General features: G+C 43.3%; 2 protein-coding genes across 3 annotated transcripts in view; one reads left to right on the top strand and one right to left on the bottom strand.

Annotated features, from left to right (window-relative positions):
- ITGB5 (integrin subunit beta 5) overlaps nt 1-18,999 on the top strand; it is a 79,316-nt gene extending 60,317 nt beyond the window's left edge. For both annotated transcript variants that reach the window (XM_083737890.1, XM_083737889.1), the window contains exons 11-15: nt 8,287-8,509; nt 10,172-10,275; nt 15,103-15,219; nt 16,839-17,005; nt 18,031-18,999. In XM_083737890.1, coding sequence (XP_083594016.1) covers nt 8,287-8,509; nt 10,172-10,275; nt 15,103-15,219; nt 16,839-17,005; nt 18,031-18,126 — 707 coding nt within the window. In that variant the 3' untranslated portion in view covers nt 18,127-18,999. The remainder of the gene's footprint in view (nt 1-8,286; nt 8,510-10,171; nt 10,276-15,102; nt 15,220-16,838; nt 17,006-18,030) is intronic.
- Nucleotides 1-20,976, bottom strand: part of UMPS (uridine monophosphate synthetase) — a 54,929-nt gene that overhangs the window by 25,112 nt on the left and 8,841 nt on the right. The gene's annotated exons all lie outside the window — the stretch shown is intronic.

Raw genomic sequence — 20,976 nt, 5'->3', positions numbered from 1 at the left:
ACTCCAGTCATTTCTTAGCCCCTGCTGAGAGCATGAAAAACAAGGGTGTGTGTGAAGACAGGAAGCAAACTGGAGGGATGGTGGAAAGACTATAATGACTTCATGATCTAGGTATCCTTAATGTGAACTGACAGTGTTTTTAATTATTGTTGTTGTTTATATAGTGCCTCTTTTTTCTCCCTTCGTTTTTTAAAATTTCTTTTTTGTTTCCCTTCTTTCTTAAATTTGCAAATAAATAATAATAATAATGAAGACAATTGTAGTGGCTGAAGTCTGTGGTTTTTGTAAAAAAAACGAAACAACACAGACTAAATGGAAAATGCTGACTCAAAATAAATGACATTAGGAATAATTGGAAAAAGACGATGTTCTCAGTAATAACTGCATCTGTGAATGCTGAATGATTTATATGAGAAGGGTTGGCAAGACTGAGGGTGCTGTACAGTCTAAAGAAGTGTAATGTTCTGGAAGAGCTGTGTTTTTCCAAATACTGCCTCCCAATGAGGCATGTTTGTGTATCTGTGTGACTTGTTGCATAAGGCATCATCTGCACCATCCATTTAAAGCCCTGCCGCATCACTTGAAATGCTAATGGATTCCTCCAAAGAATCCTGGGAACTGTAGTTTCTTAAGGGTGCTGAGAGTTGCCAGGAGACCCTTGTTCACCTCACAGAGGTAAGAGTTGTTCCAGAGTGCTCTGAGAAAGAGGGACTGATTGTTAAATCACTCTGGGAATTGTAGCTTTGTGAGGGGAATGAACCCAATGCTTCATTTTGCATAATGGTGAGCTTATTGAAATATGTTTGGGAATTGCCCTGTTGCAGTTTCTGTGGGCAAGGCACATCTTTTCATATACACCCAGGGTGTGGTGCCCATATAACCCCAGTGCTACAACATGTATGCTGCTTTCTTAGGTGAAGAAATGTGTTATTGGGGGCATTCCAGTCTCCTTGCACTACAGTCTGGAAATGGAAAATGGAACCACCAGCTCTTGGATCTATACAGCCACTGTTGGCATTGCATTTCTTTTTTTCCCCTCCCCCTGCCCCCTTTTGGCTTGCAGCTCTCACTTGGGGTGAAAAAGGATCCCTACGAGGTTGCATTAAGTTCTACTGCACAACATAGGCCTAAGTGTACAACTGGAGTGCACACATTCATTGGTTGGGTTGGATTTCTTTTTATATGTGATCCTGCTGAGCAGGTGAGCAGCACGTTGCCAGAATACAGTGAGCGGAATAGCTACCAGAAAGTGACCAATAGTGGATGCTTTTACATCAACCCCCCCCCCCATCCTCTCATTCTTGATTTATTATATTTATCATATTTTTTCCCAGTTACAGTAGTGTGTGTGGGCAGAAGATAGTGGAACAGGGAGGACAAGTTGGCTTAACTTTTTAATTATTTGTCCTGAGGCTCAGTTGTTTCTGTGAGGGTTTTTTGCTCAGGCATCCTCCCTCTTGTTTCAAAGCAAAAAGCAGAAATTGTGGGAGTTGGGAAAAGTGATTCTGGGTTTTCTTCAGAATCTTATAGATTGTGCACAGTCTGATTTCACAATATACAAGCAGCTGTGCAGATTCATGTCTTGCTGGAATCTTTTTTTATTCTCTTGAGTCTGGTAGTGCTCTAGCTTTTCCCATCTTCACAGTTGGTTAATCTCTTTTAGCCCTAGTAGTCTGCCATCCCAGGAAAAACATCTGGGAGAGCGTCTGCTACCTTGTGCAAAATTCACTGTGTGGCAGTGTGTGATGCCTGCTTATTTGTGCTATTTTGGAATGTAGACAGAAGCTAATGCTCCTTTCTTGAGTCATGGAAATAACTCTGTTGGAAGCTGTTTAACTTGTTTGCCTAAGAAGGAACTGCTTCTTGTTATACCCTGTTTCTAAACTCAACCTTCTAGATTTTCCAAAGTTCAAAACTTTTTCCTACATTCCTCTAAAGTTTGTACTTACTTATTTTTTAAAAATTGAATCCCACCAAACAAAGCCTGCAAGGCAGCATGCAACATTATGTAGAAATAACAGTAAAACTACTGTAAAACACCCCAAGTATCAACTTTATAAATTGGAGTCTTCTAGACAAAAACAGCAAACAATATAAAAATTAGCTTTAGTGAGTCGGAATCCCAAGCTACCTAACCATTTTAGGTCTCAGACCCCAAACGTTTCACTAACAATGTAAGAAGCAGTGCAGAGCTGCCATAGTAGGCTTTAGGGAGGGGAGAGTTCCACAGTAGGGGCTGCTACAGAAAAGGTCCCGCTGCTTGTAACTACCACCTAACATTTGCTCCCACCTCCTCAGATGATGATTGTGTATTCTAGGGGATAGTGTCTTCTGTGGGAGAAAGCATTCTGTAAATCAGGGATAGCCAATGTGATGCCCTCCAGATGTTTCAACCACAGCATCTCCTAGCATCCCTGACTATTGGCCATGCTGAATGGGATTGGGGGAAGTTGTGGTCCAAAACATGTTGGATATCCCTTGCCCTAAATGAACCTGGACCAAGATGTATGTCTTTATTTAAGGCTTTAAAGGTTAACACCAGCACTTTGAATTGTGCTCAGGGATACTTTGAGGACCCCTTCATTTTTTCTCAACAGTAGTGTTTCGTTCTCCCACCATGTAGTGGAGAGCACAACTGACGTTTCTTATCTCTCTCTTTAGAACATAAGAAGAACCCTGCTAGATCAGACCAAAGGCCAGCATCCTGTTTGCCCAGTGGCCAACCATTTATAAGGGTACAATCCAGCTCCATTAAAATAAGTAGGAGTCCTGCTGCTGACTTTAGTTGGAGTCCCATTATGATTTAAGGTGCAAGAGACAGAAGTTAGCTTGTTTGCCTTATTTCTGTATAAGTCATCTCTCTCCATGCTGGAAACTTAATTGGACTGCATTAGAGCTCCCATCCAGCACCATGCACACACACACACACACGCGCGCGCACACACACACACACACACACACACACGGGCAATCATGCATTTATTTATTTTTAGGAGTTTCCATTTGGGAAATAAAAAATGCTACTCAGCCAGTTTAATCTATTTGTAATGGTTCCACTTGGGTTTTGTTTTCCTTTCCTTTTTTTCAAAAACCCAGACAAACACAATGAGGACTGGCATGTGTCCTTGTAAACAAATTGCAGAAAAGCTGCGGCGTGGAGGTCTGTGTCTTAAACTGTGCCAAATCTCTTAATTTGTATTGTGCTCTTGACACTCCTGCTGAAAAGGCAGAGGAGTGGAGAAAAACGGAAAGTGAGGGGGAGGGAAGAGATGAAGGGAGATGGTCTCTTTGTTGTGCCTTGTTCACTTAGCAAGGATTCCTGCATGAAATGGGGGCAAAGGAGGCCAGGGCAGCATCCTGCCAAGCCCCTGGACAACAGCAAGACAGTCTTTGCTTATTTAGCTGCAATGGGCTGCATCTCGGAATTTGAGTCTGAGTCAGTTCTATGTATCCATCTCCCTTGTTGAGAAAGGAAATAGCTTTGGTGAAACCAGCATTGTTTCTGGGACTGCTGCAAGTTCCCGACTCATGAATCTGTTGATTTAGCTGGCCCGTGTGTCTTGTTTTCATCTCCTGGGAGTTGGGAAGGTAATTTAAAGTACACGGGAGGCAAACTGCAGGGCCTTTTACCATAACAAAACCAATAATATTTAAGGAAAGAGCTGTGGCTCAGTGGCAGAGCATTTGCTCTGCACACAGAAAATCCCAAGTTCAATCCCTGGCACCTCCAGGTAGAACAGGAGAGAGCCCTTTCTGAAACCCTGGGTAGCTGCTGCCGGTCAGTGTAGACAGTCCTGAGCTAGATGGACATGATGGTGTTCTCATCTCCTGTGGCAGTAATTTAGCAGCAGGACTCCGAGCTTGAAGGAGTGATACCGGTATCTCTGTTTTGTCTAATATCGGGACAGTTTACATATTACAGCTGTAATTTATGGTGGTGGCTATGAACTATCCCACAGAGGGGCTGTTACCTTACTGTGAGCTGTTCATTTGCAGTTGCTCAGTGAAGGCATTGGTTAGTTTTCATCCTGCAAAAATAAGGGTCTGTTATCGCTTGCTGAAAAACACCCAGTCTTCACAAAGATCCATTTCATTCCGTATTCATCCCACAGTAATGGCCATCCATAGAAAATAAGTGTCTTTGGTCACAACTGTTTAACCTGCAGCTGTACTCTGTCCTACAACACATTTAAGTTGTAGTCTGTGCTACAAGTGCCTAGCCCTAAAAGAAATTTACATCCTGCTGACCAGTTGTTTTGTGAGCAGGGCTCAGTAGTGTGGAAAGGCTAAGGTGTAGACTCTCCCCCTCCCGCCCCAACTTCCCAGCTGTTTTGGTTCTTTTCCAAAGGTACAGATGTGTGTATCACTAGCGACTGCACTGGCCCTGTTGAAGTGTGAGCATAATTCCGATTTGAATACAAAACCCCTCATCCTGCTTGGGGTTGTGCACTCAGAAGCCTGCATCCATATGTACACAGGCCAGTGGTGGTGCAGGGCAGTTGTGAATCACTTGCCTGCTCAGACTGCACTCTTGCCTGACACTGATTTTACAAGCATAGAGATCTAGGGGAGAGAGCTTCTGAGAATGTTGCATGGAAACGATCAGGTTGTCAGTCTGCTCTCTCTTAAGAGCACTCTAATAAAATATGGCTATTGATTTTAAACATGGAATTAGGTTTACTGCTTTCAGTGGAAGAGCAGGAAACATCTGACATCTCATTTCAGAGTTGGACTAGAAGAAGCTCCTTGTGGCAAGCAGGAGGTGAAATATTTCTAGCAAACGGCATTAATAAATTGGATGCAAAACCAAAACAAGAATGGTGGGTTTATCAAGTGCACAAAATATATTTATTTAACAGGAACAGGTGCTAGGGTACAGATGCGTGTTTCTTGATACTACCCCCACCCCCAAAAGAGAGAGAAATGCTTTCAACGTTTGATACTGGTACCTTACTATCATATAGCTGACATTTTGTTTGAAGAGCAACATAACTCATTCACCAATTGAAACCTGCTGCAATAGTTCAATTTCAGGCATAGCATTTTTTAAAACTGAAGTAGGCAGAATGCCCTGTTTCAGACGTGTTAGTCACCCAGTCTCTGTATGTTGCTTTGACACCTCTGACTTGTTTTTAGAATGCACTTTACCTTCTTGGGCTGAGATTATATTCCAGTTTACCAGGAAGACTTATGTCTGCTCTGCAGAAGGGCGCTGTGCTTTTCCAGCATTTATTTTTAGAGTCAGAAGGCTTCTCCAAGACAGCCTTTTACATATTGTAAAGGTTCCTGACCTCTCCCTCCCTCGCTGTCTCTTAATTTTATTGGGGGGGGGGTGTATAAGAAATATCAAACGGACTGCCACAGACTTGGGAATTCTTAATGCATTCGTGTCTTAAAAGCTGGTTTAATCTTGGTAATGAACCAGTTGCAGCTCAATTTCTTTCACGGTAATTCCAGCTGAGCAAACTTTTTAAGTGCCCAAAGATTTTCCTTGCAATAATGGAAACAACAAAAATTAACCAGTGCCTCTCTTTCTGAATAGAATTCTCCACAGCACAAAACCTCAGTTTGCGTCTGAGTCAAAATACATGCACTTCTCCCATCTGGCAGGAGCAGCATTCACTGCTACTTTTGAGAGCTACCTGACTTTGTTGTCATTTTTATCTAGAAACAGACAAAAGCATCAAATACACTTTCAGAAAAGCTGGGTGGTGCCATACTTAATAACATACCACAGTAGCTACCTGCTACCATAGAGGAGGGACAGTCCCATTTGATGATTCATTTTTTTTAAATGAACAAAACACCACTTGGTTTAGTATCTTGGCGTCAACCTTGCCATCAGTGCCACCTTCAGGCAGACAAAGTGGGGCTTGCTGACAGCAAAATAACTTCTAACTTGCAAGCTTGCAAGTCTTTCTTTGTAGCTGCTTCCTTACCTGCCCCACACCTGATGTCAGGTGAGTATGGGGGACATGGGCTTGTGGACTGTCTTTAACCCTGTGGTTAGAACTGGGAATTTCACAGCTGAACCAGAATCTATATTCCTGGATGTTTTAAAAGTTGTTGTCTGTATAATAAGCCATCTTTAGCACTCCAGTGCTTTTGTTACAATTTATTATTTATGTGTTATGTGCCGCTCTGGAAGTGATGCTGGCTTTGGAGTGTCAAGCAGCATTCACAGGATTCCCAGAAACTCTGGGGGGGCTGTATCCACAACCCTCTTAGGTTGAAATGGCCTGCAGGTTACTGCTAATGTACCTCTTCCATCCTGCTTCGCATTATGCAGAACTTGTCCAAAGCCCTTACAGTTCCAAGGAGACATGTACGAGGAAAGCAGGAGTGAGTGTTGGGTTCAGCCACGAAACTTTCAATGCAGGTCACTTTTCCTCAGCCTAATCTACTCCATAAAGGCGGCTGCGAGGTTCACATGAGATAGCAATACATTAAAACAAAGACTGTTCACCTTTGGAATAGAGGGGGGGGATTAAATAAATCAAGGCATTATGTTATATATGTTTTCTTTCCAATGTAACCTCATTGACTCTAGTAGGAAAGTTACTGCAGATTCTACACACCCCCACCCCCACCCCCACCCAAATGTCTAAGGAGGGGAGCCAGGGACCTTTACTTTTCAAATATGTTGAACATCCCAAAGTGGCTGGCCTGGAGTTGTTTGGTTGGCTCAGATACGCCTGCTTTTTAAGATCCTCTTATTTCCAAGTATCCTAAATAGCAAGTCACGACCTCTGTGAATGGTTTTTATCATAAGCAGCTAAGAAATGATTCCTCCAGGGAGAGATTGCTGCAAAATATTGTCAACAGCAGTGCTGCAAGGTCTGTAGTAGCCTTTTAATGTTTGTTGGTGTTGGCGCAAAGTAGAATCTGTTATTTCAAAACAAGGAAAGAGACTCTGAGATGAAAATATTTAATAAGATTAAATATTTGTTAGTGCAAAACAGACGAAAAAAAGAGGGTGGGGTTTAACTAAGAACATATTCCTTCAGCTGCATCAGTAAATAATCAAGAGCCAAAAAGAATGTGTCTGAACTTTTGCTCCACTTGAAACAATAACTAGGAACTTGCTTCTATTTTAATTTTCTTGCTTAGCCCCCTGGTTTGTACGCTGTACAGCTTACACTTGCATCTACAAATGAGATGCCACCCGTTTTAAAAGTGTCCTTTTTTCCGGAACATATCAAATGTATAGCCTTGTTACTTTTTACTTTTTAGTCTAGCAGTCCTTGTGTAGCTATTCTCATGCCAATTAATTCTAGCCTTTGTTGAGTTCTGGTGTTGAGTGTGTTGGGGTTGAGCCCAAGAGTGGAATTCCATGTAGTGCTAAGTGGGGTATGAGGTTCACCTCCACAATGGGACTTTTTCTCCCCTTCCTACTCCCCGTGTGACCCCTAAACTTGCTCTGTTCCCCCCCCCCTCCAAAGCAGATTTAGAGGCCAAGGGATGGGCTAGTCCTGTTGCACGAGTGGACCACACTCTGCACATGCAACCATTAGCCCAGAGAGACTTTGATAGAACTTGCGGGAACTTGTCATCTCCAGAGCAGTGGTTGAGGATAAAATGGACCATCCTTGGATACCCTTGAAGGGAAGAGGGAAGGGATACATGTGTTACAAATAAGATGTCTGGCCAGCTTGATGATTTGGGGCTTTGCTACATTCCTATGTAGAGGATGGCAAGGCTTGTTTTGTCGGCATCAGAAGTATGTTACATGTGCTTTGTTTATCCTTGTTGGTTGGCTGGTTTGGGTTGTTGTGGAGAGGATTCAGTAAAGCGAGTCCCCACCTGCAGTTTGACGGGGTACAGCTGACAGCAGATGGGATTACCATCTCATGTGCAGCTTGTGAGAACTACACCAGTTTGTAGGTGACACTTTTTGCTGAATGTGATATCTCCCTCCACAGTCAGTTTTTATTTACTCATTCCTGCTATTGCCCTTTTTACTACTACATAACACTTTTAATTTACACAGTATTGCAATCTTTAATGTGTTTTCTTTCAACCCAATCCTGTGAGGTAGCTCATTTGATACCCCATTTTCAGACCAGCAGTGAGGAACAGTGATGTGCCCAAAGTCTCACAGCGAGTCTATGGCTGAGCTAAGACATTTTTACTCAAGCACAGAGCCAAGCTCAGCTTTGTATCATTGAACACATTGGCTCTTGGGTAGCATTACTGCCTCTTAATTGGATTTTCAGCTGTCTTCCAGAACTGTGTCCCCATTTTGTTGGCAGCATAAGTGACACCTGCTGTTTAATTTGCCTCCAGGTCATGGGGAATGCCACTGTGGGGAGTGCAAATGCCACCGTGGTTACATCGGGGACAACTGCAACTGCTCGACAGAGACGGGCCAGTGCCTTTCCAACGATGGCCAGATGTGCAGCGGCCGAGGCAACTGCATTTGTGGGAAATGCCAGTGCACAGAACCGGGTGCCTTTGGAGAGACGTGTGAGAAATGCCCTACCTGCCCAGGCGTCTGCAGCACAAAAAGGTATTGTGTGAGCTAGCTAGAGTGAAAACCCTTCAAATAACAACTTGATGACAGTGCCTGATTATGTCGCTCTCCAGTTTCATTGGTGTCCATCCCACCTGCCGATATACCTACAAAAAATCAGGAAGTGATGATGCATCACAGCTTGAACTTTACTTATCACTAGAATCCAGTGAGGTAGCGCATCAATATTCCCATTTTTCAGTTGGGGAATCTGCAGCTGAGACATGTGACATGTCTAAGACTACATCCATGAGTCCATTGTGCTTATTACGGCTTATTGTAGATGAGACCGTAGCTTTGAAGTACTTTCCATACCTGAAGTCTTTGGATCAGTTTTTGGCCTCAGCAGTTAAAAAGGTAGAACTGGGGGAAATCCGTTTGAGCTAGAGGGTAGGAGACCCAACAGTCCCAGGAAGTCTGTCTTCATGCAAGGCAGCAAAGGATGTAGTTCTGTGGGAGAGCAGCTGCTTTGGAAGCAGAAAGTCCCAGGTTCCATCCCCGACACCTCCAAGCAGGACTGGGAATGTGTCCTGGCCGAGATCCTGGAGAACCACTCCCAGTCTGCATAGACAAGGACCAATAATCTGACTTGCTATAAAGCAGCTTCCTGTGTTGCTGTGTTCTATAGTTCTAACATCCATTTGGCTTGCATTGATGGATGTTTGTTTTGCTTAATGGCACTTGTTCAGGCTTGTACAGCTGGTGACACCCTGCCACCCCCAAGCTGAATGCAACTCCTTGCTCATGTACTGGAACCTGTCAGGTATCTGACAACCTCCATTTCCCCCCAATTCCAAATCATATAGCAAAAACAGGTTTATGAAGCTGTAATATGTGCCTAGTATGCTGTGTTTTCAGCTTGACAGTTCATATGTTGTGGAGGCATGCATTAATAGTATTGTGTATAATGAAATGCATGAAAGAATGCAAAATGATCTGAAGCAATATGCATTTTCTTTTTCATTTCAATTTTACACAGCCTTAACTGGCTAATTCTCTGTATTAGCCTCCAAAGGTTGGATACCTTCTCTACAAAACAGGACTGTCCTAAATATAATTTCCCAGTGCAAATCCTTTTTGGGGTTCTTCTTATCACTTCCCCTTTCTTCCTTTTTAAAAAGTATTATTAGAGAGTGACTATTTCTTCTTGAATGGGAACCATTTCTCCTTACATACAAGAAACAAATGTGTAGCCATGTCTCCTGTACCAATAAAATCAGCAGCAGCCTTTATATGTGGTTGCCACAGAGGGGGAAAGGTTTTATTTTGAGAAAATGTCTGTCCTTGTTATTCCCCAGGCAAATAGTGGTTGCTACTGTGCACTGAGACTTGTGGGGCAGAATACAGGGAGGCCAACAGTCGGTGGAGCCAGAGAGGATAGACAAAACCAGTGACAGACAGAACCCACTAATTCTAGTTTCGCTCCCATCCTCCTTCCTGCTGAGTTCTACAATGGGAACACTTGAGACTAAGGAGGAGGAAGCTGGTGGCAGTGCCACTTCCCTGGACTGGTTCTAAGTAAGAAGGCAGGTGGGAACCGGCCGAGGGTAAACGGAGGTTGGTGGGGCAGTGCCCCATTCCCTATGGGGGCAGACTCCACTGCACGCAGATGTGATTTGAAGGGAAGTCTATCAATCTCCTCTCATTCCTCTTTCTAAGGGACTGCATTGAGTGTATGCTGTTTAACTCAGGAAGACTGGCTGACAACCAGACCTGCCAAAAACACTGCCGGGACGAGATCATTACTCGAGTGGATGTTCTCAGTAAGTACAGGCAAGATAAACTAGGCAGAATCCTGGCAGAAGTCGATGCTGCTTATCAAAGTCTCACCACTTTAGGTGAAAGGGAATTTGGAATGTATTTTGTTAAAATGTAGACAAATGGTTGGATGTATTAGAGTTGTGAGGGAAAGGAACATTAAAGAACAACCGTGCGCGTAACACAGGAAAAGAAGTAGCTGAGAGGTTGTATCTATACAATATATTGATTGTATCGATATATTGGCTAGTGATACAGGAGACAAGTGTTTCAGTTAAACAGGAGTGGTCCTTCTGTGGCCCTCCACTTGTTGCTGGACTACAATTCCCAACATCCCTTACCATTAGCCATGCAGACTGGGGCTGATGGGAGTTGCAGTCCACCTCTGAGTTAAAAGGAAATTGTTGCTGCATGATCTAATGGCAACAGATATAGCCAGCCGCTCTCTGTCTGGAGTACATTGTCATGTGGACTGAGTAGTTTGGTATCTCTGGACTTCAAGCTCTGTTGTGTTAAACCTTTTGTCACATTCCTTTGTGTGTGTGTGGCATTGGCGGGGTGGGGGGCATCACAGCTGTAGCTGCTTAGCTGTACTTGTGGCTCAACCCCACTCCCGCCAGTTCACAGACAATGACTATTTGCCAATGCAAATGTTGCAACATCTTTTTTTTCTTCCTCTTTGTCTGTCTGGTGAGTTTGTTTGCTATTTAAATGTGACTCCATTATCTACTTTCCTAGGGAGAAAAGTCCAGATTTTTTCATTAATGGCATCCAAAACTGCCACAGAGGTGCAGCATGTGTGTGTGTTTTCTTAAAAATGCCCCTTAGAGCCCTCCTGGCTACTTGTGTAAATACAGATGCCTACCAATCGCAAAAAGCTAACTTCAGATAACAACATGCATACAGATAACCCTGAAATGCAGGCTTTTCATTTGAAGCTGCTTTCCAAACTCGTATGCTTAAGCTCTGCAGAGATAACGTAGCCAATATTGTGCTGAATTGCATGCAAAGCTCTTCCTGTGCAAACAGAAAAATTCTGGAGATCCACTTTTGGGAAGTGATTTGCACCAGCTTTACAAGTCTATGGGGTCCCAACAGAGGCATGGACTTTATGGCTTCTGTAGCCACCACAATTTGGACAGAGCATAACTATGGTGGCATAATGATCATATTGGACTCCTTCGAACATACTTCCTCACCTCTGCCCCAGAGTGTCCTATTGGGATCCAGCCTCTTCCAGGCTCTGGTTCAACACTTTCACAGCCTCTCCTAATTCTGATGGAGTAGGGAGAAATACGTGTGCCATCCATGCTCCAAATCCCTGGATGACAGCTCCCACTGGCTTCATATAGAAGTTGAATAATATAGGAGAATGGACCCTTCTGCTTCACCTTCACATGCAGCGGCCAAACCTGCTATAGATGGGTTTTTTCTGCAAACCCATCTGACGGGCCTTTTCATTTCATATAACAGCCTGTCCTTATATGATCCACTGGGGGCCGGGGGAGAAACAGCTTGAAACAGCCGTGTCTGCCCCCCCCTTCCTCCCACGACTTTCCCCTTTCTCTCAAAAATGACCCTTCAAGCAATTTCTGGCAATAAAAACCATTCGGCACATTTTTGAAATGCAAACACAGTGGATTGATTGCAGTTTTGATAACATCTCCACTTTGTCAGCACTTTGCGCCTCAAAATGAGACTGTTGTCTGTGGAGTATTCAAAAACGAAGGCAAGAGGAAAGCAAAAGGAATCCACAGGACAGAGTGCAATCCCTTGGCAATGAAGCCGGCATCATTTAGGAGCCTCGTTTTCTCAATCTCCCTTTTGTTATTAGGGCTTTACTTATTAGCCTAAACCAGATAGGCCTTTCATGTGCATTCTTCTGAAAATCTATAGCTGGGTTCAAAAATGATGAGATGGAATGTCTGATCAGACCCTAGGAGCCTTTACAAATTGTTGGTTTATTGCTCAAAAAGTGAACTTGATACTTGGTTTTAGCAGTGTTCCAAACAACTAGCATGAGAAACTGGGATACGATGCTTTCCCTCAAATGCCACTTAAGTTGTTTGTTTTAATTATTTTTTGTTAAAGATTTTTGTGTTACAAAATGCACGCTTAAGGTACATCTGTTGTCTCCACTTTCAATTCAGTCTTTTTTCACAGTTCCTTTATATTTAGTGAGAGACATTTTTTGTCATCGACATACTGCATTTGGGGGGAAAGAGAGGGTGGAGATTCTGTTCTTTTGTTCTATTGCCTATTATTAGTCTTGGGTTTGTGTCAGCATCACATGGGTAGGTCCTTTGTTTATGTATTTATTTTTATTGATAATGCGAGAGGTTAGGGGTCCGGTCCCAAACTTGGTTGGCTGCATTCAGTTGATTGCGGTGTGGCGTGTTGGGGGGGGGGGTAAGTTGTTGGGTCAGGTTAGCCAAATTGATTTGTATGCTGTTTGTGGGGATAGATTATTGTCCTGTTGTGCTGTGTATGTAAAGGGGAACCATACTGTGGTGAAGGCGTCCTTCTTTGCTTGTCCCCATGCTAGTTTGTGTTTGTTGGTTAACGTTTACTAGTTTAACTTCTTGGTAAGGCTCTAGAGCAGATAGGGAACCCATGGTCCTCCAGAGGTGGTTGGGTCTTCAGCTGCCATCAGCTCCAGCCAGCATGGCCAATGGTTAGGGATGATGGGAGATGCAATTCAGCAACAACTGGTTCATAACAATATAAGAGCCGGCTGGATTAGGCCAATGGCCCTTCTAGTCCAGCATCCTGTTCTCAAAGCGGCCAACCAGATAGATGCCTGTGGGAAACCTTCAAGCAGGATCTGAGCACAAGAGTACCCTCCTGCAATTTCCAACAACTGAAATTCAGAATTATTCTACCTCTGACCATGGGGGCACAGCATTGCCTCCACAGTTCATGGAGACAGTGCATAGCCTCCATTATGGCTAGGTGTCTCATCCTCCATGACATCCGTTTTAGAAGGTCCATCAGAACTTCTCCAGTGATGCACTACTGAATCGATTTTAAAGAATTAGTTTAAAGAGCATTCATTTATTAAATGTGACTAATTCAAGATGTTTAGCAGAGTTATATTTGATTCCTTTCCTGACTGAATGTCTGTATACCAGTTGCTCTTAGTTTGGTCTGAAGTTGTACATGCACAGGTAGGGATTTGTGGGCCATCTGCTATCAGGAGTAATGAAGGTTCAGGCATCTTTGAGACAGAAACTCTTTGTGGCGACTGCAAAGCTCTGTGCTTCTGACATGGTCCACAAGCCATCTGCCAAGCAGCCAAATGCTCACACAGTAAGAGAGATGAAAAGGGAAGACATCAGATTCTTAACATGGGAGCAGGAGGACAGGCAGATGGAAAGTAACCTGCTCAAGGATACTTGAAGAGCCAATCCTCCCATACAATCCTGCCTCACCCATAAACATGCGGTTGCTGGGTAAATGGGATTTCCTTGTTTTCACACCCAGGCTTTGACACTTCTACGTCTGAGGGGCCTTGGTGTTTTGCTGTGTGGTGGTAACAAAACTTTATTGTCAGGCTTTTGGCCTAGGATACTGAATACAGTGGTACCTCAGGTTACATACGCTTCAGGTTACATACGCTTCAGGTTACACACTCTGTTAACCCAGAAATAGTGCTTCAGGTTAAGAACTTTGCTTCAGGTTAGGAACAGAAATCATGCTCCGGCGGCGCGGTGGCAGCAGGAGGCCTCATTAGCTAAAGTGGTACTTCAGGTTAAGAACATTTTCAGGTTAAGAACGGACCTCCAGAACGAATTAAGTACTTAACCTGAGGTACCACTGTATTATTTTTTACTTTCTGCTATAATTTTGTTAAGCTATGGCATTGCTCAATTATGTTTCATTATTATTGCTGGTAGTCACAAAGTTTATACATACATACATACATACATACATACATACATACATAGTGTGGTTTTGCTTTTTCTAAGCACTCCCATTAGAAACTTGATTGCTTATTCCCCAAGGGGACAAAGTAGTGTTTAAAAACTGCAAACCCATATGGGCAAAAGTGAGAGATGTGCCAATGAGACCTGCCTGAGGATGCAGTTTTCTGACCTGTCCCCAGATCTCTGGCCGCATAACTATTCAGTTTAATGCCTTCACTTGACCCTATGCAGCGTATCTATCACAGCATGTTTTTCTGTAATGCACAACATTGACCTTATCAGTGTTGAATATTTTAATCTCCATCTCCCCGCTACTCCCTGTGCCCCAACTGGATTGCAAAATTAAGCTTATTTCCAGACAATTACTTCCTCCATGGAGATTGGCATAAGGAAATGAAACTTCCTCTTCCAAAGAAAGCCTTCCAAGTTTCAGTTTTGTTTGGCCTTCTTTCAGAGACACATAGAAATTCCTCTTTAAGGAGGGCAGGGCCATACCAACATCTCCTTTGCAATCTTGGAGTTGTGTTTATCCATAGCTTTCAAAATGTTTAGGCATGCAGCCGAGTCAATCTTTCACCTACTCACTATGTTAATGGTTTCAACAATTTTAGACACTTGAATGGTTTCCTAATTTGCTCCATATGTACCAACAGGAAGGCCGTCATATTGAAAGGAATCCAGAGACCCAAGAGACTTATAATCTCAACATATTCTTCCATTTCTAGGGTCAAAATAATGGTAATTCAAACATGTGTTTTGATGCGCTGAACAAATGCCCAGCAAAACAAAGGGAGCATCTAATGCTGGGGATATGTTATAGGTTAAAATGCTTTTCAACATATGCCACAATATGCTAAGGTTTTAAATCTTTGTGTTATAATAGGATTGTGTTACATTTTATTCCAGAAACTGATGACCCTCATTCAGTCTTGTGTGCTTACCCAGTGAAGGACTGTGTGATGAAGTTCACCTACACGGAACTCACCAGTGGAAAGACAAACATCACTGTTCTCAAGGAACCAGGTTTGTTATATCGTATATGCTTTGTGCTGTTTGTCCATACCACCAAGGCAAAAAAGTTTGGTTGTGGACTTGACTGGAGAATCCCTTAGAATATTTTGCTTCCTTTAACACCAATAAGGGTACAAGAGTTTGGATATTGTCCCTAGATACTTTCCCTTTTCAGATGTGCAGAAAACACACGAGCAGTTTTGTGGGGCCACTTCCACAGCCAGGGCTGAAAGTGAGGGTTTAAATTGCTGCACCAGCCTGGAGATGGTGCAGTGATTGAGCCTGATGCTGAGGGATCCTAGGCTAGCTCAGCCTCCTGCCCCCCATATACCGTGTTTTGAGACCTTTCACTGGCTGCCCATAGAACTCCCTTGTGTCTGTATATTTCAAAGGGGCAGTTCTGCATTGCTCTGTTGAAGGCAGCCTACAAGAGTCCAGCTTAGCTGGGAGGAGACAGCTGAGCACAAGAGGGGTTTGGATTGCTCTGACCACTAATTCATTTTCACTATGGGGGGAAAAACTGCTTGTAGGTTAAGCCAGAAGAACAGATTCACATAGGGAGTGGTCCACAGAATACTAGTGAGAGGTGATGAAGCTTGATGGTCAGTAATCAGTGCCAGGCACATCTGGAGCACATCAGAAGGACCTTGTGTGATGGGATGATGAAGTCAACTTACCTCGGTGTTGCAAGCATACTTGCCAGAAGAAACATCCGAGCCAATTGGAGCTTATTGGCTAGACCCAAATCCCCACCCTTATTTTTAAGTCTAACTATGACCAAAGTAAAAAAGAATCTAGATAAGCAATGGTATAGCATGATAATCTAAAGCTCCTGATCTAAACAGCTCCAGACTTCAGGGAAAGAGTCCAATATTGGATTTAAAATTTAAAAAATTAATACTTTTTGTAGTTGAAAAGTTAGGGAGTATTATGCCCTACCTTAGCTTTAGGGAATTGAATGCAGTTGCTGCCCTGGCCTTGGTCTCCTGTCAAATTAGCTGAGCTGTGAGCTTGAGGTGGGTGGGACATCCTTTCTAGGCGACTTTGGGGCTGCATGCCAGTGGTGGACGGGGCAGAGCAATGGATGTAAATTTTATCCATGTAAAGTAGGCCAGTTTGTATACGCACCCGCATTCCCCTCTCTAGCTTCCACCTAGACAAGCAAGAGGCATTATCAGAGTTCAAGGACACATTCTGAGCCAGGCAAACACGCTCAAGGAGCGGGTGAAATAGAATGCGGCCTGGGAAGAGTGTGGCTGAGGAAAGGGTGAAACTTGGGAAGAGCCCAGGCTGAGGTTCCCCACCTGTTCTTAAAATTGCATGCAGCAAGCAAAAAGACATGTGAAATTCCCCATCCAGTGACCTTATATGTGCACAGAAGTAGCCACTCGCTGGATTGGGGATATATAAAAACTCAGCTGCTGCAACAATATATATGCTGCAAATGAATTAGCAGAGCTGACCATATGTTAATAGTTAACTGTTGTCTCTGAAATACTGCATCATAAATTCTGCTGTTGGTTCTGAACCTTTCAGGCTTGATAAATAACTGTACTTGAAAAGGCAAGTTCTGATGTTTACACTGGATACACTTATCATCCTTGATAAGGACACTTTCTTTTCCTTTCCAGAGTGTAGCACTGCCCCTGATGCCATGATGATCTTACTGGCTGTGGTAGGCAGCATTGTGCTCCTGGGGATTGTCCTCTTGGCAATTTGGAAGCTGCTGGTCACTATTCATGACAGGCGGGAATTTGCCAGATTCCAAAGTGAGCGTTCCCGGGCAAGATATGAAATGGTAAGCATTCACTTCATTGGGGGGGGGGGGCAGGAAAGAGCTGGAAAAGGGCTCAGTGCATAGGGGTGGGAAGAAATGTGCAAATGTGTGCTGAGGACTACAGGAAGGTCTCGTTTTACTCTGTTCAGGGAAGGATTCATGGAGGCTGCTTGAGACCAGAATGGTGTGCAGGGAGGCAGAGGTGGCTCGGGTGGAGGGATGCAAACATGTGCAGTGGCTGTGTTGGTAGCAGCTGAAGAGCTGCAACATACTGGCAGCTCAAATTGCCTTTGCCCAGGAAGGCAGGCTGTGGATTTGCTCTTGGGGCAGTTGGTCACGCCATGAAGAAACAGACAGCCGACCCCAGCGGAAGAAGACACAAGGCAGACAGATGCAGGGAGCTTGAGAAGGTGCTTCTCGGGCTCCATGCGCTTGGCTGCCGCCTGCCTGCTTGGAAAGACAGTGCTGCTCAGGTGAGGAGAGGCAGCCCCCCTCCCCGAGCAAGCGAGGCATCAGGGCTCGCTCAGTTTGGGGGGGGGGCTGCCTCCACCTTCACAATGGAGGGCTCTTCTAGTCAGTCACTCCTGAAGCGACAAACCAGCTGGCCTCTGCCAGCCGCTCTCCCCCACCCCCCATGGCAGAGGGACTCAGGAGTGCCAGTGGTTTCACCAGCGATCTACCGCTAGGTGACGCCTCTATCGCAGTCTGGCTGTCATAGGCCTACACAACACTATTACAGACTTTAGGAGTGCAGGGGGAAAGAATAGCAAAATAACTTTAAGGGGAGGGGAAAACAATGGAGATTTTAGCAGAAGTTGTATTTGGTTTTCATGTCCAGAGTTTAATCTCCCTGCAGTGGCGTAGCGTGGGGGGTGCAGGGGGGGGCCGGCCGCACCGGGCGCAATATCTGGGGGTTAGGGGGCGCAAATCCACGGGTTAGGGGGCGCAAATTACTTGCCTTGCCCCGGGTGCTAACAACCCACGCTACGCCACTGTCTCCCTGTAAATACACTGTTTATATCACTTCCTTTTTTTCTTTTTTGTAGGCTTCGAACCCTCTTTACCGAAAACCTATTTCCACCCATAGCTTAGATTTCACATTCAACAAGCTTAACAGGACCTATAATGGTACAGTTGATTGACACTATGTTTGAAGGTGGAAGAGAGAGTGGAATGCTTGACAATTGCTTGGCTTCCTCACCGCTTCCCAAAAAGGAAGACTGAATCCTCTACAGTGGGACAGTATTCTAAACTTTGACTTGAATGTCAGGAGATGGCTTCTATTGCACATTGAGGACAAATGGGTAGCAGCCCATGTGCTCTGCAGATCTCTAACCCAAGCCCCGCTGATGTGCTCAGAATGTGTTGTCACTGACCTGGAGCTCTTGATGCCTCGGAAGCGCCAACCTATTGAACAATGTGCCATATAGCAGCTTCAGCCATATCTTGGTAGGAAAAAAACATGCAGGTCCATTTCATAGGGGTATTTTGTCACTGCTGGTTTTTAGGGGAGAAAAACTAGCACTGGAGAAGGTGGTGGAAGCATTGTTTTTTTAAAAAAAAATCCAGGTGTTAAACAGTTTTTAGAATAAATTTTTATATTAAAAAAATAAAAGCAATTGCAAATATGTGCTATGAGTATACATATTCCTTTGCTTCCATGATCAAGTTTTTTTTATGAAAGAAGTGTTGCACTATATTTAAGGACTTTTTATCAGAATTTAAATTACTATAAACAATGAAGACTGCTTGTTCAGCCCATCAGTTTTAGGTTAACCTGTACACTTACAAACTGCTCAGTTATCTGAAATTCCACATTACAACAGTCACAGTAGCTTTTAAGTAGCTGGAAATGTTTTGACTCCAAGCATGCTTATTTAGGATTAATTCCCACTGAACCTTACTTCCAAGTACACATGCTTAGCATCTGGTTGTTGATCTTTTTAACCTGAATTTATCAGCCTCTATTTACTCACTACGTGACCCATGGTGAAAATAAAATAAACCCAAGTGTGGACACTGTAATATTTGCATAATTCAACTAACCACAAAACGTAAGATACGTAATCTCTGTTTCTGTTCAATGTCACCAGTTTTGCATGCTGGCAAAGGAGACAACTAGAGGTCCTCTAAAGGCTGCTCACTAGTTCTCACTATATGACACGTTAGGTTTAACCTAATCTACTTTAACACTGAACAATAAAGATCTTTAAAGAAGCACAGTGTTAAATGTATTAAGATCAGGTTTCTAAATGCCTAGTTACAGAGAGGCAGCATATAAAGTACTTTTGTTTTATAAAGCTTACTGTTTGTTGGCAGTGACATTGCATTTCCTCTTCGCGAAGAAATCAGCCTTAATGCTGCGTCACCTTGTCCAAGGGGCAAAGTTGCTAGGTTCACTGTTCAATAATCTGTAATGAAGAGGTGTGGCAGCAGGCAAACAATTGGATGGGCTGAAAAGCAAAATCAAGTGAGTGGTGGGACCACTGCAGCCCAGGAAGGGAGAAATTTCTTATTATTCCACTCAGTCGACATGTAGCAAAATGACAACTGCAGAGCACATGGGGTAGCCACTTGCACCTACTCCACCAAGTAATGACCATAGCAATCACAGCAGCAGCTCAGGTTTAATATGACATGTATGAAAGGTCTTAAGCACACAAAAACCATTAAGTGCTGCTTCAAGTTCTTGCAATGAATGGGGAAAGAACAGTGCTCAAAACATTTCGTGACTCTGCAATTATAAAAAATAAGGGTCTATACACTTCCCTTGTACATACAATATTACTGCAAACATTGTCCAGTTTCAATATAGCAGGCAGCTGTAAATTGAATTTTGTTAGGACTTTAATGACAGTTTCTTAAACTTCCCAGTTAAAATATCACTCCCAACACCTACATGTGCAGTGTAGATACATCAAGTATGAATTTAAGGCTACAACTTAACTCTAATTGTGTAGCCTAATGCCTGGAAGCATTTCTTGCTCCATTAGTTGAGCCTGCAAAACAAACCTCCAATTTTAAAAAAGAAAGAAACTAATATTCTTGAGGATTAGAGTATATCTATTTCTTATGGTAACTTAAGAGACTATTGTATCACAGCCTCAGTGCAGAAGGCAACATAAATTAAATAAAAGGCTAGCCAAGCTACCACTGATTCTCTCATTCTGACCTTACAGGTCACAAAATGCATTTGCCAGGAGAAAACCAAGTTATTTTCATTTTCTGCTGGAGCAGTAGGTGCAGACATAGACCAACAGACTGTTTAAGCTTGCTACAATGAACACAATTACTATCTGCTACCCAGCATCAAACTGTGTTTATTTAATATTTTTATACGCCACCTTTCCCTCAAGGCCTCTAAAGGCTTTATAATGGCAACATAACCAATAAGAAGAGAACAGCCCATGGCATGTAAAAATAGAACACTCATCAATCAAATCCAGGATTGATGGAGGAATGAGAAGAGTTGTACAATTACCTGACACACTAGAACTTATTAACTTTCCATCTTAACCACATTAACTAATTCACTCACACAAATAAAGTTGTCTCTTACAAGTCATAGTGGCTGGACATAGTGGAAAAGCACTGTTTGGCTAATAGCAAAGAAAAGTTGCATATAACAGATTTACAGTGATAAAGGGCCACGTTACAAAAGGCTGAAATTGTCCTTCACTGTTAAAATAAACTGCCTCCAGTTTCATCACAAAATGAAAGTGTAAAGCAGCCAAATTAAAGCAAGGGTGGAAACTTGAAGACAACAACAATTAGGTACTGCAAAGCACCTCATGCCACTTACACCTTCTGAATGAAATGGCCGTTGAACACTTCAACAGAGAATGGGACAGAACTACAGAATTTAAATGGCTATCAAGTGTGTGTGTTATTCCTATAATAATCTGTAATGAGCATTTCAATAACAGCCAATTATGGAGAATCACTGTTATTGGGGTAGTTGGCTCAGTGCCTAGTACTGAATGAAGTAAAAA

The sequence above is a fragment of the Podarcis gaigeae genome (genome assembly GCF_964106915.1).
Source record: "Podarcis gaigeae genome assembly, chromosome: 1".
NCBI lineage: Eukaryota > Metazoa > Chordata > Lepidosauria > Squamata > Lacertidae > Podarcis > Podarcis gaigeae.
This window is presented reverse-complemented; position numbering and strand designations above follow the sequence as displayed.